Source organism: Sabethes cyaneus, chromosome 1 (genome assembly GCF_943734655.1).
Source record: "Sabethes cyaneus chromosome 1, idSabCyanKW18_F2, whole genome shotgun sequence".
In the NCBI taxonomy this organism is placed as follows: Eukaryota; Metazoa; Arthropoda; class Insecta; order Diptera; family Culicidae; genus Sabethes; species Sabethes cyaneus.
The window spans coordinates 96,899,904-96,924,544 of NC_071353.1; the positions used below are offsets into that span (position 1 = coordinate 96,899,904).

General features: G+C 36.5%; 1 protein-coding gene across 1 annotated transcript; it reads right to left on the bottom strand.

Annotated features, from left to right (window-relative positions):
* Positions 1-1,554: 1,554 nt before the first annotated feature.
* On the bottom strand, positions 1,555-23,941 carry LOC128745248 (actin-related protein 2). Its single transcript, XM_053842279.1, has 5 exons — positions 23,706-23,941; positions 23,471-23,581; positions 2,898-3,473; positions 2,505-2,838; positions 1,555-2,447 (listed from the first exon to the last, which is right to left on the bottom strand). Exons 1-5 carry the CDS (start codon positions 23,751-23,753, stop codon positions 2,329-2,331), a joined length of 1,188 nt encoding a protein of 395 aa, XP_053698254.1. The 5' UTR covers positions 23,754-23,941; the 3' UTR covers positions 1,555-2,328.
* Positions 23,942-24,641: the final 700 nt, after the last annotated feature.

A 24,641-nucleotide genomic window follows, 5' to 3' on the forward strand; every position in this document is an offset into this window, starting at 1 on the left:
GCAAATGGAACCAAATTTGGCATGTGAAGGTTTTCGAAGGCAAGAATATCTTTTATGATGAATTAGGACCCCTCCCCACTTGAAGAGGGGGGCTCCTGTACAAATGAAATACAAATTTTCTCATAACTCGAGAACTAATCAAGCAAATGGAACCATATTTGGCATGTGTGTGTTTTTGGAGACCAAAATTTTTTCTATGACGAATTGGGACCCCTCCCTACTTTAGGAGGGGGGGTTCCTATACAAGCGAAATACAAATTTCCTCATAACTCGAGAACTAATCAAGCAAATGGAACCAAATTTGGCATGTGTGTTTTTGGAGACCAAAATTTTTTTATGATGAATTGGGACACCTCCCCACTTTAGGAGGGGGAAGCTCCTATACAAGCGAAATATAAATTTCCTCATAACTCGAGAACTAATCAAGCAAATGGAACAAACTTTGGCATGTAGGTGTTTTTGGAGGCAAGATTTTTTTCTATGATGAATTAGGACCTCTCCTCACTTTAGTAGGGGGGGCTCCTATACAAATGAAATACAAATTTCCTCATAACTCGAGAACTAATCAAGCAAATGGAACAAACTTTGGCATGTAGGTGTTTTTGGAGGCAAGAATTTTTTCTGTGATGAATTAGGACCTCTTCCCACATTAGGAGGGGGGGCTCCTATACAAATGAAATACAAATTTCCCCATAACTCGAGAACTAATCAAGCAAATAGAACCAAATTTGGCATGTGGAGGTTTTTGGAGGCAAAAATATTTTCTATGGTGAATTAGGATCCCTCCACATTTCAAGAGGGGGAGCTTCTACACAAATGAAATACAAATTTCCTCATAATTCGAGAACTAATCAAGCAAATGGAACCATATTTGGCATGTGGGTGTTTTTGGAGGCAACCATTTTTTCCATGATGAATTAGGACTTCTCACCTTTTTAGGAGGGGGGGGGGGCTCCCATACAAACGAAATTCAAATTTCCTCATAACTTTAGAACTAATCAAGCAAATGGAACCAAATTTGGCATGTGGGAGTTTTAGATGCCAGAATTTTTTTCTGTGGTGTATTACGACCCCTTCCCCTTTTAAGAGGGTGGGCTCCCATACAAATGAAATACAAATTTCCTTATAATTTGACTACTAATCAAGCAAATGGAACCAAATTTAGCATGTAGGAGATTTTTGAGTCTTGAATTTATTTTATGATAGTTAGAGACCTCTCACCCCTGTGGTAGGGGGATATGGACTCTCATGCAAATAAATCAGAAATTTTTGCGAAACTCAAAAACTAATCCAACTCGAGAAATTCAAGACTCTTCCATAAAACATTAATCAATAACAAGACCACAAAAACTATCTATAGTAACACTAGATCATTCAGGACGAGCCACTCGCGAGTGTTGCCGGTGACCCGCCGTCGGGTCAAAGATCATCCGAGATTCATGCTGTATGTACAACACAGGTTAATTTGTGGCAATACGAAGTTTGTCGGGTCAGCTAGTAGAATATATAGGTAGGTAGTTAGAAATAAAACGAAAAAATTGGATTGAATTCTTTATTATAGAGGCTTTCAGCCTAGGACTGGTTCTCCTCTACAAAAGGTAAAAATTTCATTGTTAATACCCGGAAATAAAAAGGCGAAAATCATTCACCCTATGACTAATAGTCCAAAAACTGACAATGAAAAGCGATAATATAAATAGTTTAAGGTGAAATTAGTCGTCATCGATTCTGCCAATTTCAAAAGCAGTTTTTTTGTTTGAAACAAAAAATCTGTTTATGAAAATATATTCGCTGTGTTCAGATTGGCAAGAAGAATGCAGTATTTACATTTTTATAAACAGAATCCCGCCTTTGGACCGAATAACTGCTTCTTTCGAAATTAGGCTTTCCGACGAAAAGTTAATGACTGCTAGTTTCCCGTTAAAATATTGTTTCGGTGGAGAGGAACAATAAATGATACTTTTCAAAATTTAACTGAACAAAAATTGTGGTATTTAATCGAAGTTTATAAGTTACAATTAACATTGACCTATGTTCGTATGACAATGTATTTTATAGATTTAAATTCAACTAAAGTACAGATACTTCAATCTTCTGCTTTTTTGTCTATAAAGCTCGATTCTAATGAATATAAATGCGTTTGATACAAAAAACTACTTGTCATAATTTTTGTTTTATTAAAGCAATTAGTATACGAAAATCATACGTCCATAGCTTGTGGCAAATGCAACTCGATAACAATGTTTTGTTTACACTTTTAATACAAGTTTATCTGAATTACGCGACGAATTTAAATGTCTATTGACGTCTCAGCTATTAACCAATAACCTAGTTACTTGTTCTAGAACTGAGCTTTTTTAAGACATTCAATCCTTGTTCTTGGTACTCCAATTTGGACATCCAAAATGCGTCCCGATCTTTAGTTACTTCTGCCAAAACTGCACCACCTGTTAAAAAAGAAAAAAGGCTCAAGAACTACCATGAAAAACAATCAAAATACATACCAATAAAAACCATATCCTTCCTTCTAGGTGGGTCCTCAATGCGAATTTTAAATTTGGACAATTTTTCACTATCATTTTTTAGCACACGTTCTAGGTAAAGCTGCTTAATTTCACGTTCCAAGCGGCTAGGAAGGCCTGGGTACATAGTTGAACCACCAGATAGAACAATATGTTTATATAACTCTGAACGCATGTCAATATCTGCTGCTTGTATTGTGGAGAATACCAGCTCAGCAATACCTTGACCTTCAACGTTAATAAGATGGGGTTGAAAGAGCGCTTCTGGAGCCTCGAATCGTTCACCCCCAACCTTGATAACACGTCCATCTGGTAGCTAAACAGAATAACAATCATAATTATTATGAAATTAACCAAGTTATGAATCTTACTTACAGTATACGACTCTACAAGAACTGTAGTTTCCAAAGCAAGTCGTTGCTCCATTTCGATATCATAGCCGATGTAGCAGAGCTTTTCCTTCATCATACGTACAGTTTCGAAATCAGCCGAATGATTAAAGGCGTATCCTCGAAGCAGTAAAAGTTTTATCAGATACCGAGTGATGTCACGCCCAGCAATATCTAGCCGACGAGTAAGATGAGGTAATGCAAACTCCTCATAAACTGGACAAATATGTGTAACACCATCTCCAGAATCAATGACAACGCCACTGATCAAACCTTGAGCGTATAAAGTCAATACGGCTTGAATAGCAATATATGTGGAATCGAAGCCGTATTTTTCAAACATTACTTCAATCATTTTTTCCCGATTTTTTGTAGGATTCATAGGAGGTTCCGTCAATAAAATTTTAGTGTTGGTAGGATCAATGTTCATTTTCTTCGGTCCAAAAGTATAATCCCACACATGGCACATATCTTCCCAATTACGTACTACACCATTTTCCATCGGGTAAGACACCTCAAGCAGAGACCGTAGTTGAGAGGCTTCATCACCAACCATTAAATCCTGCGAAATTAGATATAAAGTTTAGTATTTAAAACCAAATTATTCAAACATAAAATACATTAAAAACAATATAGTTCACAAAATCATTCGAATATACAAAAAAAAATTAACACATTAGTGCACTTTTGTTTACCTTGCAAATAGTTTAACAAAAATTATAAGCTAATCACAATTATTTTCTGAGAGCATCTTTCTTTTTCCTTCACGGTGGAATTGATGCAACCAGAAATGAGGTTAGAAGCATATAGGATCTGTACTAAGAAAATTCGGGAGGAATGAATTTTTATACCATATGCAGTAAAGATTTGTATAATACTACAATATTTTTACCTTTGTTATACTATAACAAATGTTTAAAAATTGGTCGAAAAACACGAAATTGATCTGAGGCCCGGACGGCCAAGTCACATATACCAATCGATAGGGTTCGACGATTTGAGCAATGTCTGTGTGTGTGTGTGTATGTATGTAATGATTTTTTCTATCGCCTGTTTCTCAAAGATGGCTGAACCGAATCGTTCGCTATTACTTTTGTTTGAAAGGTATTATTGTCTAGTAGATCACTATTGAGTTGTTTTGTGATATGACATTTCGTTTGAAAGTTATAAGCAAAACTGTGAAAAATACGTGACACGGGTTTCTCCGGAACTACATGACCGATTTCAACGATCTTAATATCAAATGAAAGCTCTTATTAAAGCTAAATTGCTCAGGAATTTTTAATTGAAAACAAACAAGTAATTTAAAAGTAATGCTTAATTGTCAAAACAGGGACAAGGTAATAATTATCGCCTGTTTCTTAGAGATGGCCAGACCGATTTATGCGCTATTAGTCTCATTTGAAAGATAATATATCCTAATAGATCACTATTGAATGATTTTTTGATTGGATATTTAATTTGAAAGTTATGAGCAACCGTATACACCACACCAAAATTAACAATAATTTATAATGATTTTAACCAGGATAATTTACCTAATTACAATTATTTTAATATCAAACGAGAGGTTTTGACACTACGAATATATGTGCAAAATTTCATAAGAATTGGTTTTACCGACCAAAAGATATTAACCCTCGAACACTCGCGCCAACTTTTGTAACACAGTTACTCGCGCGCACAATAGCCCCAAACCAAAGAAAACGTGTGCTTTAGAGTTTTGACTGGGAAAACTTGGGTTTAGGTTTATCGAACCTTTGGAAGAGTTTCTTGAAATTGAAAGCTCTATCGTCCGGTAGAATTTAAATTTTGATTAATCCCCCTAAAAGTGAAATAAAAAAATATTTTTCTTCAGTGTCAATATAACACATTGATGTGTTCTGCAAAGTTATAGAGCATATTATTACAAGAAATTTTGCTAAAGACAATAACATTCTATCTCTGCAACGAAAATAGAAAAATCGTATTTATTGTATATGAATTTGTAAAATCAGTTTTCCTATTTTTGCTCTTTTTGTAATTGTTGTATGACTTTTTCATGTACTACAAAATTGTATAAATAGTAAAAATACACAACTTTGCTGAAAATAGTATACCTCTTTGTTTGCTTGTTTAGGATCTGTGGAACTTTGATTTTAAAAAATACCCTAATTACTCGACCAGCAGACAGATACATTTTAAATATTTTACATTGGCTGATAGTTTTGCTGAATATATTTTCCCAACAATTTAAATTATTAATGCATTGAATAATTGTGACATTTTGCTCACAATAAGTTAGTTGAAGAATATACGTTAGTTAAACAACGATTTGTAACTTAATAACAATATGACGTTGAAAAACCTACACGTGTTGTACAAAATGCAACAGCGTGAGTAACCGACGGTTAATAAAAATTGATGAAAATAATTCAAGAAACTCTATTGATGTGATTCAAATAGAATGGCATTACAGGAAACTATGCTTAGTTCAAAAACCTATCAACTAGACCTTTACTAGATAATTTATATGTTAAAGAATAAGATTTCCTCTTACAACTTACTTTTATTTGCACTTACTCAGATTAATAACAACTTACTTATCCGTACTCAGCAATTTCATGAAAAAAAGGATCTATCAGAATTTAAAAGTGTTCCTATTTTGTTAAAATTTTGTAAACTTATTCAATTTTCAAAAATTTTATATAAACCAACGCACTACGCAACGATAACTAATAGATGAATTATGTTCCGAAGACGTGTCGATTTCTATCTGAAATAGCAAGTAAGACCGTATAACAAAGGTTCCTTTCACCACTAGGTGGATTAAATCGGGTTTTCAATTTCGTTTTAAGAAATCATAAAATTACAATGTCGATGACGATCTTGTTGGACACTTGATCATTTTCGAAGAGTTTTCCATAAGTCCCTTAATATTGATGAATGAAGCCCATACGCCAAAGCGTAACCATTTCGATCGCAAATTTTGTGTTCTTGACTTCATTCACTCTGATTGGAATGCCAGAAAAGTGGATTTTCGCCCAGGATCACTGGGTTCCTACCCAGGTAGATCAAGACAAGATAACATTGAAGTGCCTGTTTTACGGCCCACGAATTAACGTTTCAGTTTCAATGGGATAACATCCTACTGTATTTCAAGCATAAATAGGGTCAGGTGGGGCAAGACGGGTCACCTAAGGAAAGTACCCGATGCGTTTTTCTTCGCATTCAATTTTAACCCACTTATCATTTATTTAGATGGAGTCACTAATAATCTCTTCCGAAAAAATCAACAAGTCCGATTTTTCAAGGATCATATTTTTTTTGTGAATACATTTAAAAGGTATGTCATTTTAGGCTCTCAAAAAGTACGGGGCAAGATGGGTTAAAAGGCGGGGCAAAATAGGCCACATAAAACAAGAAGCAGGGGCCAGTCCCTGCGTAGTGGTTAGCATTCACGCCTCTCACGCATAGATGCCAGAATCACAGATTTTTTCACACGCATAAATTTGGGACCCACCAATTATGTCAGTTCCTGTGAGTTCTGATTCTACCAATGTGTCCGATAATTAAAGTACTTCATAAACTATGTATATTACAAAAAGAAATACACTAGAAAAATTAAATATAGCGGAGGAAATGATAGGGTCCCAAATTTATGCGTGTGAAAAAATCTGTGAAAATGGCATCTATGCTCTCACGCCGAGGACCCGGGTTAAATCCCAGCCCCGCAGAAGTCACGAATGACATAAGCTGTTAAAGTGACTATAATCTAACAAAAAAAATATAACAAAAAGCGAATTTTTTTTATCGAAAACCTTTATGAATTCTTTACAGAAACAAAAATTATTCTTTGGTGCTGCAGAAAAATGACTTATATTTCAAAATTGGCGACAAAAATAAACAAAACGACACAAAATAAAAATTATATCAGACGAAAAATGAAATGTTGAAAAACTAACCTTTTTCCGGACTAACTGTTTTGTGGATAAAATATACGCCGGGCCAGTTAAAAATAGTCATTTACAACAATAAAGAAACTCAAAAATACAGATATATGGACAAACATAGGGTGCCACACAAGCTTTTTTCAATGTGACCCATCTTGCCCCTGTTGAGCTGGCAGAACAATATACATGTTTATTTAAAACTTTTGTGGTATATAACAAATTTTGTTATCCTATGTGGTTTTAGAAATGACAGAAAACATATTGCTATTTTTTATGCCGACGAATCATTGGATCTGCTTCGTTTTGTATCGTTTCATGTATCGCGTAAGAAATGTAGCGATTTTACATTCAAATTTTTCTATCGAAAGCGGATAAAAGATAAGTTACGAATTATGATGATTATGAAAGAGCGGTACTTTATGTACTATATGAAAAAATCGTTGGCTTGGATTAAGCAGAAACTTTCATGTTAATGCAACTGACCTATCTTGCCCCGTGACCCGTCTTGCCCCACCTTACCCTATATGCATAATCAAAGTGACCGTCAGTTTGTATGTTCTGCCCTAACTCCAGAACGCCTGGACGGTTCTTCGTCAAACTTGGCATACATTCTCCTTAACGCAAAAGAGCGCAGGAAAGTTGCAAAAGGAAGGTGGTCCTTTAACAAGCAGGGGAGGTCCAAATAAGTAAAAACCCAAGGATCATTTTGGTTGCATAATAGTTTATCACGCACTTGTTCCACGGGTTTTAGTTATACAATGGTTGAATAACCTACATTTAAACAAAAATTTTTGTTGAAGAGATTTGCGTGTCTCTTGCATTTAGACCGATTGCAGTTATGAAAAATGACTGTGAGAAAAGTGGATGAGGATTTTCATAGAGCAAATCGATGCATAATTAGCTACGTGACAGAAGGGGGTGCTGACTGGGAAGAAGCCGACAGAGGGAGATGGCGAGGAGCATGAGTATGAATGTATGATGTTTCACCATAACACCGGAACGTCTGGGCGGTTCTTCATTAAACGCCGTTTGTCAAACGCATATTTTTGAGATAAAAGAATCAGCGCAAGGGGGTTCACAAAAGAGGGAGAAGGTCTCTTACAAGCGGGATAGGAAGGTTCAAATAGGTAAAGAGATGCGTTTCTTTTGCATTTGGAACGATAGCAGTTGTACAAGTGGTTGGATTTCTGAAAGGGGGAATAGGGTGGCCATTAACCAGGGGAAAACTCAAAAACGTAAAAAAAGGCTTGGTCTTGATTTATGGGGCTTACCGAAAAGAAGACAGATTTACAAGTAGCTGGGAGACAACAGGAGGGACACTGACAAAGAGAGTAGACACATTCAAAAGTATTCAAAGTAGAAAAAAAGCTATGTTTCTTGCATTATAAGAATTTTCGTTACAATAACAGATACTTGTATATCTGCACTGAGAGACAAAGGGGTCCCAAGTAAGATTGAGTAATCAGCTAGTACAATTATATGTATTGAGCCACCAGAATTTTAACAAAACGAAATCAACATTAATAGAACTAAAGAATAATTGAAAATTTGATTAACAAAACTAAATGTATACATGTAACGATGTGTTATTTTGTTATAGGTAAGCCTAATGAGCTGAACTGACCACTCTGTAGTTAGATGAAAAGAGATAACAACTACTTGTACATGACTCGAAGCTGTAGGTATCGGGTTCGACATCAACAGCGGATTATTCTAGTGTAGACAGTCAGACCGTACGGACTGACTCTCAGAGCGTCTGTGACGAGATTCTACAATACATTGAAGGTATATTCAATGGCTTGTTGCCGATATAGACAATAACAATCTGCGAAACGTATTCTGCAGCTTACCATTATTAAAACTAAGATCTTCACGGTTTTCGAATACCGAGTTTTTTGGAACAAGATTACTTTTACACTTCATGTCTATGAACACCCTTTTCAACGGATAAAATATGTCCAAACTAACATTTTTAGTGAAACAAATTTTTTAGTTGCAGCTCCAGCTCATCCTATAGGACAACATTTAGTCATATACAAGATTTGTTTTCGTCTATCAAGGACAAAAAGTAATTGTTACAAAAATCTATGCATGTGAGTTTTAAGTATTGGAATCTCAACTCGAAATTTCATGTTCTTACTTTGTGTGACCAGCTGATTTCTTTGGTCATTTCAAAACATGACAGGAAGATGATTTTTTTTTTAAATAGTACTTTTCTTATATTATCTTTTGCCGATCGACACTTGAAAGGGGCCAATTAATCAAACGTAAACAAACCGAGTTCGTTTTCCTATGCTTTTCCGCAAAAAAATAACTCTCACCCTCACTTTTCAATTGTTTGACGAGCTAGTATAATGCAAAGAAAATCCATAAATATTTATTGATGCTTAAGTACAATGTTTGCTGAATCATCCAATTTTTGATCTATTTCATCAAATAAATTTGAATACCCGTGTACTGACCCAACCAAATATTCGAACAAATTTTATTATTCGAAATTTTCACCGAGCTTTTCAAATAAAATTTGGCTTTTTGTGAAACAGTGTAATGTGCTAATCAAATTAAATTTGTTTTCGTAACGTCTTGTCTTGAAATGGTTTAGTGAAATATATTTTATGTTTGAATTGCTGTCAAGCTCAATCCAGAAAATAGGTACAGAAAGGCATTACTATGTCTATTGTACTATGTGAAACATTATTCTAGTAAATAAATAGTTATGAAATGTCTTGAAATGGTTTAGTGAAATATATTTTATGTTTAAATTGCTGTCAAGCTCAATCCAGAAAATAGGTACAGAAAGGCATTACTATGTCTATTGTACTATGTGAAACATTATTCTAGTAAATAAATAGTTATGAAACGTTCATTTCAGGATCGAAAGGATATATTTTTTTCTGCTATCGGATATTTAACCCATTTCCTCCAAGCGTTGCGAAAACGCAACGCACTTTCAATTGTTTCTAGAGAAGGCCCCGTTTAAGATATCACCTTGGACTCTGAGAAACAAAGAAAGATTAGAAAAAAATCTAATCGACCAGTTTTTGCTCAAAAGTTAGATGTTACGTGTAGCATAATTGCAGCTGTGACAAAACAACAGGTTTAGCTATTTTTCAGACAGTTGAGGAAAAATGCTCATAAAACTCTATTCTATCTCTAATAACGCCTGATCTATTAATCAGTGTTAGTAAGAATCGGTTACTAGCCAAAAAAAAAACACTTTGTTTCATAATTTTGATTATTTTTGTAATTTTAGGATAGCTTTGCGTTGCGTTGCGTTAAGCTTTGCGTTGCGAAAACGCAACGCTAGGAAGAAACGATATTCAATATTTGCAACCAGGGCTGTCATTCGCTCACACTATGCGCCCAATGTTCCAATATTATGCCTTGTCGTACAGAGCGATTCGGCAACACACCTCTACAGCTAATATGCACACAGCGTATGAGCGAAACCGGAGTGGGAGCGAACGACAGCACTCGGTAAAAATCGCCCAGTGAGTGATCATCCAAACAGCACTTGGTGCTGCCGTTTGCCACACTCCGTGCGGAATTAACGCAAAAAAATTGTTTTGTATTTACAAATTTTCTGCCCTTTTAAAAGAGAAAATACACGCTGCACTGAACAACTAATATGGTCTATGTTAAGTTAGTACGGATCATGCGACGCAACAGTAAAAATGTTTTTTTCAATCACATCGCTTCAACTGACCCAGCGCAGAGTGTACAACCCATCTGCGCAGAGTGCGGCTCTTGGTGTGGTAAAGCACGCAGCAAATTTATCACACTGCGTTTGCGACTGCCTTTCTTGGTGCGCGTAAAACACGAAAGAGCGTGTTTAGCAAAAGAGACACTGAAGGGAATTTTTGGGCGAACACACACCGCATGGCGAGTGTTGTGTTGTTTAAGAATGTGTGTCTTTTGGTCTGCGCTGCGGTTTATGCCATCTCTGTTTGCAACGGGAACGTTTGTATCCGTTCGTTCGCCGTGGTGTTTTATTTGATGTCGTTGTTTTTAGTAAACGAATGAATGTAAATTTTAACTTTCGCTTGTTCCAGATACATTATAAAAGCTTACATAACACAGAATTCGCTACTTCAAACACTGATGGCAGCTGAAGAAGCCGTTGTGATAAGAGCGTAATAAAACGTTATAGTAACTTTGCCTTCTTCGAAATATCATCCGACAGTATCATGGACCCAAATTTATGTTTCAACATAAATTCTTTTCGGAACGTGTTGGTAGGGATTTAATCATCTGCGATGCCGTGCATTTAGCACTCAAACTGCATACTATGCGGCTAGTGCAAAGTTGGTCTCCAACCCAAATGTTTCGATATCTATACCTATAAAAATGGTTTTGTGTCTGTCTGTCGGGAAGTTCCTTATAGAATCGAAAACTACTGAACCGATCGGCGTGAAAATTCGCATGTAGAGGTTTTTGGAGCCAGGGAAGGTTCTTATGATGGTTAGAGACCCCTCCCCCCACTAAAAGGGGGGGGGGGCTCCCATACAAATGAAACACAAATTTCCCCATAACTCGAGAACTAGCCAAGCAAATGGAACCAAATTTGGCATGTGAAGGTTTTTGGAGGCAAGAACTTTTTCTATGGTGAATTAGGACCCCTCCCTACTTAGGGAGGGGGGCTCCTATACAAATGAAATACAAATTTCCTCATAATTCGACAACTAATCAATCAATTGGAACGACATTTGGCATGTGGGTGTCTTTGAACGCAAGAATTTTTTCTATGATGAATTAGGATCCCTTACCTTTTTAGGAGGAGGGGCTCTCATACAAATGAAATACACATTTCTTCATAACTAGAGAACTAATCAAGCAAATGGAATCAAATTTGGCATGTGGGGAGTTTTGGAGGCAGGAATTTTTTTACGATGGTTTGAGACCCTTCACCCCTGTGATAAGGACTCTCATACAAATAAAACAGAAATTTTTGCGTAACTCAAAAAGTAATCGAACTCGAGAAATTTTATACTCTTTCATAAAACATTAGTCAATAACAAGACCACCAGAAACTATCAACAGTAACATTACATGATTCAGGGCGAGACGGACACAGGCCGCGAGTGTTGCCGGCGACCTGCCGTCGGAAGCGCCGGCCACTATGGGGGGCAGCCCCCCGTAGAGATCACCTCTATCTAGGTTTATTTATTTTCCTAGATCTACTGACCTCTATTACTTTCCTTCAGTTGGGTCACCCCTGCGAAATGGTACTTTCTACGAAAAGATTTTCCGTGAAATGATACATCCCGCGTAAGGTTTTTCGCGAAATGGTATTCTGCGAAACTCTATATTCCGTGTTATGGTCAACCGAGAATTGGTGTTCCGCAAAATGGTATTCGGCGCAATGGTTTGTAATGATGGCGAATATTTAAATGTTTTTTGAAACGATGGTTCTACAATCGATGAAGGGACGGTAGGGGAAAGAAATGAAATTTTTGGTGAAGGAGGGGGAAGAGTGGAAAGGTGAGGCGAGGGGGGGGGATATTGATAGCTATGCTTAACAAGTAGTCGTTTTGACTCCTACCTTTTGTCCAATGCTGGAAGGTGCATGAGTCGAACCAAGCTATAATCTGAGATTATAACCGGATTCGAACCTACAACACCCGCCAGCGCATATGGTTCGCTGGTACTTGTACCTTTGAACCATAGAGGCGCTGGACAAAAAGAGTGCAAAACCCACTCATCAAGATAGCGACGCATATGGTTGGGTTATAGACACAAATTGTGCCTCTTCCTACGTCTATTGTAGATTACCATCGAGCGAAAAGTTTAAATCTAACTTGAGATCAGAATATTTAAATGCTATCCACTTGATTTTATCAGGATAAGCAATGGGGGGAGTTGTTTTCTATTTTACTGTGAAGAAAATTTGTATATTAAAACACCCATGAACTCCTCAGAAACTTGCAAAACTCGAGACTGTGAAAAAGATCATCCGAGATTCACGATGTACATAAACAACACAGTTTAATTTGTGGCAATACGAAGTAATACTCTTATTCGTTCATTTAATCTTTAGTAATACTCAACATCCCAAAAAAATATCCCAGGTTTGATTTAATGGTAAAAAAGTATGAAGTATTTATATGCACAATAATGAAGGTATTCAAAAACGGTACCCAGCGTTGCGTTAAGGATACCCAGCGTTGCGTTTTCGCAACATACCGTTGCGGGACACAGGGTTAAAATTAAAAATAGGTACATGTCAGCGGCTTTTTCTTAGTTGACCCAAAAGAGAATTTTCCTGAAAGTTTCAACTTTCTATCCTTGCTGGAAAAAGTGTGGGGCTTAATGGGTTAACTGAAACAATAAACAATAATTGTATGCATATACCCAAAAACTATAACAATACTTCAAATGCAATACGCATTAAAGTTAGTTTCAGATGCTGTTTTTTTTTTGTTTCTATGACAGTAATGTAGACAAAGCCAACCAACACGCTACATTTAATATGCTATCAATTGGATGCATGGTACAGCTGCCGCTGGAAGCATATCTGTCCCATGATACAAAACACGAAAATGAGAAAATCGCATTCAAAGTTAAAAATCAGAGAGGTTGTGCACAAGACACGACCGCATGGTGACGTAGGACCACGTAAGTCTCTTTGTAGCGATAGTAGGATGTATCCATGTATGTAATAATACGATTCTTCATGTATACAAGCTACATACGTAACGTTTATCGAAGTAGAAACATTGTATACATGAATTGATTGAATCTATTTTATTAAAACGAAACCAAGTCAGTAACTAAACCAAACAGTAAATAAATTTTTATGATCTGTTTCTACGTTGAATAGTGCTTTTCCTCTTGTAATCGGTAGACAGTACGCGCGAGTTTTCAAAAAGTTGAAATTTTTTCGCAACTTTTGTGCGGCTTACAAAATAACACTGATAAAGCATTTACAACCTGCAAAGTCTGCAGTGCAGACGTTTTGGAAGTCGCAGAAAATGTCGCCCGTGACCAGAAAACTTGTTTCCGTCATTTGTTGGTCGTCCGCGATGGCGAAAAATTCAACTTTTCCCTCGTTGCCTGTGTTATAATGGTATTAGCTGGGCAAGAAAATATAATACACTCTTCAATCGTTGTGTGGCCCTTGAAAGGACCGATTGTTTGATTATCATAACTCCAGCTTGCAATAAACTTGCACTAACGCACTTAACGTAATTCTCTGTTCGGTAAATTGGAGTACCGATAACCGCAAACCAGGCACCGCTTGTTGCAACGGACCAGCTGGAAAGCTTCAGCAGCTATGCGATCAACGAAGCCGTTCGTGTATGGTCCTGAATTACGATGAAATACCACTCCAAGTGGCCAGCTGCAAGTGACGTGGGATGCTTCTGGTCGATTTGTTGTCGCGTGCAGCATATTTCCTGCCAATTCCAGAACTTCAGCAGCCAGATATTTCATCACGGCAGCGAAACGAGTGCTCCAGCTCCAACACACTGCACTGCACACACACTGCAAACGTGCACGAGTCGAGCGTGACTTTCGTTTGCTCTGGCAAACGATGTTGGCAGTAGCTCAGCTACCGTTTCTGTTCGCTGGCTTACCTCGTGTTATGTACCAGAGCAAGCGACAAGAATCGGCCACACCTATTTTTCATGGTCCTTCATTCTATCATGTGCGTAAAATGAAATAGAGCATTTCCATTTCAGTCTGAACAAAAAAGCAAAGTTACCAGTGAGCCGTTCGCCTTTTGCTGCCAAAGAAAAATTACGCTATTACTGTAGTACTGTATTATTACTGTAGCATTGGTGATGGATAAATTTGTGTTGCTAAAGAACACCGAGTGAAAAGCCCTAAGTTCCAAGTTTCCTAGGTTTCATCAATTACCGAAAACCGTTCTTTGAAGAACGAACAAATTCTTATATGAAGATGCAAAAGATGTTACTAAAACTCTTTCATTTTATTAAACCCATGGTTTCATTCATTTTGACGCTTGACCGAACAGATTTACTTGGAGCTGGTATAGTTGTTAGCTGATTTTTACCTTCCGAGACGGCCAACTCAACCAGCATCAACAAGCGAACAGAAGTGCGAGAGGTGATCGGTTAAAATTATTTGATAAGAAGCGAACAATTAGAATCAATCTAAATTAAATAGAATTAAAATCAGTGAGCGAAAATTCCTCAAATCTTCGTGAACATTATGTTTTGTCCTTAAAAGAACATTTTGTCGACGTGATATGTTGAAAATTGAAGCCTTCTTTTCCATCTTCTTGGGCAACAAAGCAGCTTGGATGTTCGGAAAGACACTTCTCTGAGCAGTGGTGATACCGGACAGCAATTTGTTAAACTCTTCGTTGTTGCGGATGGCCAGCTGCAAGTGACGATAATTCTGATCGTTGTCGCGAGCAGCATATTTCCTGCCATTTCCAGAACTTCAACAGCCAGATATTCCTTCACGGCAGCGAAACGAGTGCTGCAGCTCCAACACCTCGCTTGGTGAATTTGCATGTCTTCGTTGCCTTATCGGTGGGAAGCAGCAATAGCTGAAGCTCTACAATCATAAGGAAGCTTAACCCATAGCTTATATCGTATATATTTCTGTCATCCGTGCTAGGCAAGCACTGACGAGGGAAGGCGAAAATATGAAAATAATTCAATTGAAATGACGCGCATTGAAACTCAATAGTTTTCTGTATTTTCAATCGATTTTCCGATCAATTGATGTAAATATCTTGGAAATCTATTGAAAATTGACTGAATTATAAGTCGAAGCGTGAAAACGCGTTTCTACTTTGATAACGTCATTTCCAACAACCAATCACGAAGCGAGAATTCTGGTAAAACATAGGTTCATTATTTTCAATTTTTCAATAGTTCAACATCAAGAATCCATACTTCTTCGTTTGAGTAAATTCTTTGAAGATTTTTCGATCGATTGGTGTAAGAATATTGAAAATCGATCGGAAAACCGCTGAGCTGTTAGCGCTCAAAACCTATCATTTTTCGTGACGCTCGCATTTTTCGATTTTTTGGAATGACACCCTATCTCAAAACTTGCCGTAAGACGTAGTCCTACGTCAAAAATTGATTTTTCTAAAATTATTTAGTTTTGATGTCATTATTTGTGCCTTTGAGAAAATGTTGGAAAACTATCATCAATTTTGTATAGGGTAGACGCTCCATTAGTCGCATAGCTAAGCACAAAGTAATTTCTTTTTTCTTGACCAAACTCGTGACTTTAGTCATGACCTTGAAATGCGGTCAGGTATATATATTAATATTTTTTTTTTTGAAACGATGATTCTACAATTGATGAAGGGACGGTAAGGGAAAGTAATGAAGACGGATTTTTTTCCGGGAATGAAGGGAAATCAATTGTTCATGTTCATCAATTGTAGAATCATCTTTTTTCTTGTTTATTGAGGTATATGCTTCAATTAATGCTTGTGGGATATAAGTTTATCAAACACAAGGTATTTGTCACAAGGCAAGACAATTCCATTCGTTGTACGAGAAGCTTTATAAAGAAAATAATGAATTTTCCGATTCAATTATATTGTACCAATAGTTGCGCTAATGTTCCCTTAATTAAGTTTAGTGTTCCTTTAATTGTGTTATTCCGTATACCTAGCAACCTAGCAAGCTAGGTTAAAAAACATTGTAGCGCAACTATAGAAATGAACCCTATAGTTGTGCGCTTTAACTGCGCCTATAGTTGTGTTTGATTCTAGAAAATTGGCATTTTAGCAAATAATGCTTTAATTTTAAATGGTGTAGTCTAACTACCAATACTCTTAAGAACTTGTTTCATATAATGAACATAATTGTTTTATTTAAAATGCTACGGTGACGAAAATATGCATTATTAATGAATAGTAGCGCAACTATTGATACTATCACAACTATTGGATCAACTACCCTATAACTTGAAAATATTTAATATGAAAACGTATAGGCAGTGAGATAAATGTGCGTCCATTTTTTCAGTGGAACAAATTTTCTTCAAATTTTTTTCGATTTTTTATAGTTTAAACACCATGTATTCAATTTATATTTTAAAAATACATACCGAATTATAACGTTAGACAACAAATTATCGAAAATGATAAAATGTAACATGGGACAGTTATGCTTCCATCGGCAGTACAGTTATTTATAAAAATCCAATGTTACTAACTCAACACACTTCCTTAAGGAAGCATCGCTAACAAGAAGTTTCCACAAAAATATAAAAAAATCAGGCTGCATTTCTTAGTTTAGTTAGAGGAAATTATTGGCATACATAATGTTTTTAATATTCTTGAGAATACAGAAATGACGTTAAGGAATAAAATAAATAATACCAGTTCCTGATGGGAGCCTTGAGGGACTCCGGAAATAACTTCGATAGTATTTTAAGTCTTTCCTTTGAATTTGGTTGTTTGTTGGCGGTCGTTTGAATATTTAAGATTTAGTCCATCTTAGAAGTTCTCAATGTATACCCGTTTTTGCAATCTAAAGGAAAGCAATAGTCGATCAATACGATCAAAGGTCCTAATTCACTATACAAAGCTTCAACGAAGTTTCCGTTATTCATTCCTACGCAAAGCCATAGTGTATTTCCTTAGTACAGACCCGAAATGCTTTGGCTAAACTAAATACACATTTTAAAACTTTGAATGAGTGCATTTACACATGATATGAGTATGCAGTATTTTTGGATTCCTAAAGCAGGTACGGTCCGAACAAACAAATGCCGCGCGTTTTACGTCGGGACTCTCTCTATACGGTCTCGATCATTTAATGATTTTAGCTGGGAGAATTTAGTTTACGCAACGCACGTTTGTTTGGAATATATTGCATGTTATGGGATGAGTACAACAATAAGTCGAGTCTCAGTGCTAGTCGGGAATATTTCTAGTCCGGAGCATTCCTTGACTTGTTCAGGAATCGATCCGACATCACTTCCGTGCATCTAACCGCCCAACTTCGTTACACATAGAGCCCCGAGAATCACAAGGGTATACATATTCCTGATTACCATATTGTGCTGTACCATACTTTTCTATTTATTTCTTCTATTAGTGATAGGCGAAGGTATTTTTTAGAATATTATTGGTTTTAGTGACAAAATATTTTTGATATTCTGATGATAATGTTTGATAGCTGGCTGATTTTATTAGTAAAAAGCAAATATGGTTGAAAAATAATAAAAAATAAGCCGCTCATTTGGTTCAAAGATGGTATACTTTAAGCAGGAGTATACAAAACCAGAGTCTACTGTATCATAGCGTCGTACAAATTTAAAAATTCGCAGCGAGATTAGATTTACTTGTTAAACGTGACTTCGTGAAGCTTAAAAGGTTGATTTACTCAATACATCAAATAGAACAAAAAAGAGATGTTCTTAAGCTGCGTAAGGATCCGAAGGTCTAACTCCGGGGAATAAGGACAACGTGAAAGCCTTTCCCAAAAAATCGTGATTGAGTGCAGTGATCTGGATCGTTGGCAATCCTTCGCTAACATCGAAAATGAATTGGAGGGTAAAAATTACCATGTGATCAAATATAGAATCGGCCGGCGAAACCCAGTATACATACAAAACACAAAAGGATACGAGTGGAAATAGGAGGATAGGAGAATTTATAAATAAATAAATATAGGTTATTGTTCGCAATGAATTGAGCAAAAAAAAAATTTTACTCTCTTCATCTGCCACTTCCATCCGTCATCTGGATCTTAAGTAAAACTACCAAATACAGGTCGTAAAGATAATTTTGATCAATTATGCGAAAAATTCGAAATCAGTACATAGATTAGATTAGATTAGATTAGATATTGCTTTATTTAGAGAGCGGTTTAACCGTCAGGTCATTCACCACTCTTTGGTAAGTATACAAATAGTTACAATTCATATAAGGTTGTATAGTTCACTGTCTACAAAAGTGTTACACTCCCTCCACAATTATGGATCACCCACAATTATGGATCACTTTTGTGTTTCAAGTTAAATAACTCAGTTAAACAAACTGTTTGAAGGAATGAAGCATTTTTGCAACAAAATATACCCTATTAACTAGCTTTTAACACATAAAACATCCTTTAAATCCCGACATTGATGCTTTTTCAATGCGCGTACAAAGTTGTTATCGAGAATCTATCAAAATGTCTGTCGTTTTTTCAATCAGCATAAGCAGTACGTTCCTCATTCATAAGGTTGCTATGTGGCATAATCACCAATTTTCGAGCAAAAAATGACTCGTACATAAAGATCAAGCTAAGTTCTTTACGATTCAGCGAAATATTGGTTGTTTGCCAATGATTTTCCTGTAAAAATAAGTAATTTTCAAAGTGATCCATAATAGTGACCAAAACAAGGTAATTTTTCACAATTATGGATCACTTTGATTCCAATGTAATTTTCACAAATTCAAACAGTTTAGCACCTATTACAAACATTTTTAAAGCAGAATCGAAAGTTGCACTGAGCTGAGTTTTTGGAAAATGCTGTTTCTGAATTACGCAGGACAGGAAGCTACGTAAGGCAGTAAAACGCTATGATGGTACATATGCAACGGTTCATCGCAAAAGTTAAGCGAATGTTAGCTCTCATGCAACAATCTAAAACGTTAATTTTTTCCTTAACTTTTTAAGAGTTTGAATTTACTGGTTCTTCGAGCTTTCGGTCAAAAATTTCCTTCTATGTTTATATTTCATTTTTTCGGTTTATTGTCGCCTTTCCACTGTTTCATACATCGCAACATAGCAGCTATGAAATTAAACTGTTGCATCGATTAACTTTTCCGAGATCCACTGTACCTACACACTTAAAAAAAAGTGCCAAAGTCAGCAAAATTTTGCCGAGATTTGGACAGCCGAGCGTTCGGTAAAATTTTTTATGATGCCAAAGGTTAGTAAGGATCCGTAAACGTCGATTTGCAAAACTGAAATTTTTACCGAACGCTCGGCTGTCCAAATTTCGGCAAATTTTGCTGAGTTTTTTAAATGTGTACATCGTTAATAACAATTCGGAAAAAAGAAAACTTCATCCTGTACTAGTCTTTTCGGAGCCAACGCAGCTGGTGAGCCTAAGACTTTTTTCCCAGGACAAAAAATCAGTCGTGAAATCGCGAAAAGCATTCCCAACGGCTGATCGGTAGGTGTCTTCGAAGAAGGACGGCAGGCATCTAAAGACAGACCAAAAGCCACACAAGGTCTTTCATACGATTTGAAACATGTTATTTTTATGTTATTACATGATTTGAATAAAGTTCATTGAGAGAATTCGCTGCAAAAAGTGTATTTTTATTTTGATCCATAATATGGTGAAAATTGTTTCATAATTGTGACCGTTTCCAAAAGTGATCCATAATTGTGTATTTGATCAGTCATAATATAAGCTTAATTTCCGTGGAAAACTTGCACTAAATGGGTTTTAATAACTGAATCAACTGAAAGATTACATATTTCTGTAACTAAAAACATTTATAAACTGCTTTTAAATAATAATATGCGCTACAATTGATTGTTTTAAAATCATACTTCTGCTTAAATGGTCCATAATTGTGGGGGAACTGTATCAATTGTGTTTCTTTCAATGTGGTTTTCGTTCTAACAAAGTCCGTGGCAAGCATCCACCGTCGCTGTGGCTGAAGTTGATCCCCCGGAAGGAGGCCTGAGGGGTTGGAGAGGATTGTTTACGAGATACGTTGAATATTTTCGTTTGTTGTAGAGTTTTTAGCTTATTATTTTCGTTTGTTGTAGAGTTTTTAGCTTATTGAGCGTGCAGTTTGGGAGGGTATGTTTTAGTCTGAAGTTGAGACATCGACGTCAATATCCGTATAGTTTTGCGTTGATTTGTTCTTCTCTCGACTGCTGTTCTGACTTCTAGTCGTTATGGTTAAGTGAGTGTTATCGTGTTTGTTCATACGTGCTGAAATGGCGGTAAAATAGTTTGCTTCTACACAGGCTTCATTTTCGGTTTTTTGCTCAGTAGATGCTCATCAGACTACAGCGCCTCAACGAAACAGAATTCGAAAAAGTAATGTAAGGGGCAATTGTACAGTTTATTATTATCTACAATATTGTTGAAGAAAGTATAACTTTATCTTTTGTAATTACGACGTTATGAAGCTGTTACCCCGTTGGTAGCCAAATGAGCGCTCTTTTTGCTACCAACGAGGTAGCAGCTCCATAGCGCCGTAAATACAAAAGATAAAGCTATACATTCTTCAACAATATTGTATATAATAATAAACTCTACAATTGCCACTTACATTACTCTTTCCAATTCTGTTTCGTTGAGGCGCATCTGATGAGCATCTACTGAGCAAAAAACCGAAAATGAAGCCTGCTTCTACAAGTTGGTTTCGATTATTTGATTTTGGGTTGGTCTTGCGGGTTATATGCTGCATTTCGTCGTAGCTATCATCACTCCTTTTCGGATAGTTCATCTTGGGCTTTTTTATTTGCGGTTGAGGTTGACTAAAAGCTTTCGTTGGCACTGGAATTTTTCGATCGGTGGCTTCTGCCATTTTAGCCTTTATGATGGCTAATTCTTTGGCTGTAGTTTTGTAGGCTTCCCAATATTTCCGAAGTTCTTTTTTAATTTTCTCCATATCTTCCTCCTGTTGGTCTTGTTTCTCGTTTTTAATTTGCTGTTTTAGTAGTTCGATTTCTATTTTCAATGATTGTGTTTCCTCGATTTGTCGGTTCTTTTTCACGATCTCCTCCTTCAAAGCTATTATTTGTCGATCTTTATCACCACCGCACACTGGGCGGCCGCTAGCTAACTGATTTGGCATACGTAGTACTCTTTCGACGTTTTTGAAATTTGATTACGAGAATGGCCAAATTTGGCGCATCCGTAGCATTGTAACGGCGATCGATCTTCGAACTGGCAATCTTATGAGTCCGTAGTAAACATAGGCTGGTGGGCATTGTCCATTAAAAGTCAATACGACTAACGGGGTGTTCACAGTATCCGTTCCATTTCTTTTCGTAATTCGACGAACGTCTGTTACGTTTTGATTAGACAGGTTGTCTTGTATCAAGTTTTCCTTCATTTCAACGGTATCAACATCGTATACTACACCTTTCGAAAAGTTCATTGATGGGTGTGGTATAATTTCAATTGGGGTGCCGTCGATTAATTCATTCATTTGCAGAAGTTTGTCGAATGCATACTTGGATAAAGTGCGAATAACGTATCTGGTTCCACGGGCTTCTTTGACAGCTGTAACCAGTCCTTGGGTAGCGCGTCCTAGGGCTTTTTCGACCGATTTATTAATTAGAAAGGGGTTGCTGGGAACTTTGGTTTCAGGATGGGTAGGGGTAGGAAGTGTATCGCAAGCATTGGAAGGAATCATTTACCGCTCACACCAAAATAGTTTGATTGGCTATTCTATCTCCAGTTTGATTCATCCAGTCCGGCAGCGTATACTGCGTACTATCACTTCCCCCATCGGGGAAAAGCCCTTCGGTGCCATAGGACCCACACACTTTTAACTACTTGTTTTTCGTTCAGTTGATCGTAAAATCGAGTAGGTACTGTATAGTAGTCGTACAATTACACCGAATGTATATTACGCAACACTACAATTGAAAGACGGTAATTGTCTCTGCCAACAATGACGAAATCGTTTAGTTTCTTGAAATCAGTACCATACTCCATTACCGTATTCTTCAACAAACATAACGTAATCAGTGAAAACAGTCGTTGTCCTAAGAGTCGAAACCAACAGACTAACAAATGGATTCTACGTTAATGATCCGAATGCCCGAAAATGTAGTAGTAAGTGAAATTAAAATGATTATTAATTGTCAAGCGCAGATATTTGGATGAAATGTAGTGTATCAATGCACAAATAATATGTCAAGTAGTAAGCTGTGTGGTACCCTGTATTCAAGCTTAAACGGCTAACTTAATTCGGATTTTATACATTTTTGTACACAAAAAATAATGATTTCGGTCAATTCACAAGTTTGTTACATGTTACTTGGAAAAACTTCAAAGATTAGGGAAAAAGAAGGAGAATATTTTTTGGGGTAACATTGGAGGTATACTTACAGGCAATGTAGTAGTGGCTTCGACTTCCTAACAGTTTATGGTACCGACCACAACACAAGGTGAACCGCAGAATATTACAGAGGAATTATTTCGAAATATGTGACTGAGCAATGAGCGATGATAGAATTTAATCTTTCAAACAAATTAATCGACAGAGAAAATGAACAGCAAAAATATAAACAGAATGACAAACATTGCAAAAGTCAAATGATTTATAAAAACTCTCAAACTTGGAGCAGCATTGCGCATAATTATATCAAAGCTTCAAGAAAGATTATTTTTAACATATTTTTCGGTAAACTGGGAGTTAGTAGCAAATTATACAACAAACAACAAAAAACCACAAACGGAGAGAAAATATTTAGTTAATATAAAATTTCTCCTACTTGAATTGTTTACAACAAAAGGCATACCATAACGACTTACATCAACATGTAAATCCTGTAAAACAGTAATAATATAATATTGTGACTTCTGGCTTGCTCTTAATATACGAATTCAAATTCAGCTGCATTACATACATAAAAACAAATATAGATACTTTCTGATGTGAATAAAATATATGAAATCGGTCAATTTTAGAGCTTAACGGCAAAAAGTGATTTACCTTTACTTCGATATCGCCGATCTTGTTGACCGCCCGGATAATTGGCCGTCCCACCATGGAAGGGAATATATGAGCAGGAAAATTACTACCGGCATATCCGCACTTTACAAACTAAAAATAAGTTAAATCGTTATTTTACCGATCAAAATATAAATAACACTCGACTTTTTAAAACATAATTAGGTATCGACATATGATTCAGATATTTGATTTTATCTATCAGTACATCACTTACCCCAGTACCATTATCGCACACAATAACATTTCTGCCTTTGCTATCCATTGAAATATTTGCGTTAGATTTACTTTCACAGAAGGTAGTTAAAGCAAATTTTACACAACACGAAAAGGTCGTCACTGAAAGCACTTCAATTAAACAAAAATTATTGAAGACCTGAATGAATTTGATAAAAACATCTATATGAAAACGCAAAATGACTAATGTTTGTCTCCAGCTCCTACTCCACCCATCAAAGAGTAAAGCTGAATTCACATTAGCCGTCAGGAAACATCAATGGCAACGCTGGCAACCAACGGGATGGCACGCTAGGATTTCAGCGTAACGAACATCTATTTTCATTCTGCTTTCACCGAAACTGTTATTTACATTGCTGTATTTTCATTTATTCAACAGAAAAATATTATACAATCTATAATACATTACAAAACCGCAAAAATATTCAATAAATTGCATTAAACTGCTCAAATTTACTTGACCTGCCATCATTAGGTACAGACTACAGACGGTAGATAATCTACAGACGCGCAAAGAGCGTGGCATACAGGGGGGATCTATCGGTAAGGAATAGACCAAATCAAGGTGACGTCATCTGGCAGATACTGGCGCCCTTGTTTACAAACAGACCGTAGAATCCAAAAAAGTTTCAGCTGTTTAAACGGCAAGTTTGTTGTTTAAGTCGAGTTTAAACAGCATTGAGACTAAATTTAAAAGCCATTATGCCTGTAAAATGTTAAAATACACGCTACATTTCCTATAAACGGAAAGGAAAGTTTTCCAAAATGTAAACAAGGGCGCCACTATCTGTCAATTGACGGTATGATGATTTGGTCTATTGTGAAACTCACATGTGAAGGGGCAGGCAAGTGACCATAATTTTCAATGCCGCTCTTGCTACTTTTTTTCTTACCGATTTGCTGCTCTTATACCTGT

What these genes read in the sequence shown, in the direction of transcription:
- LOC128745248 (XM_053842279.1), bottom strand. Translation starts at nt 23,753, where the DNA reads ATGGATAGCAAAGGCAGAAATGTTATTGTGTGCGATAATGGTACTGGG. An exon ending in TCGGCGATATCGAAGTAAAG is followed by an intron (nt 3,474 to 23,470) that starts GTAAATCACTTT and finishes CTAATTTCGCAG; the next exon opens with GATTTAATGGTTGGTGATGA. An exon ending in GAAGGATATGGTTTTTATTG is followed by an intron (nt 2,448 to 2,504) that starts GTATGTATTTTG and finishes CTTTTTTAACAG; the next exon opens with GTGGTGCAGTTTTGGCAGAA.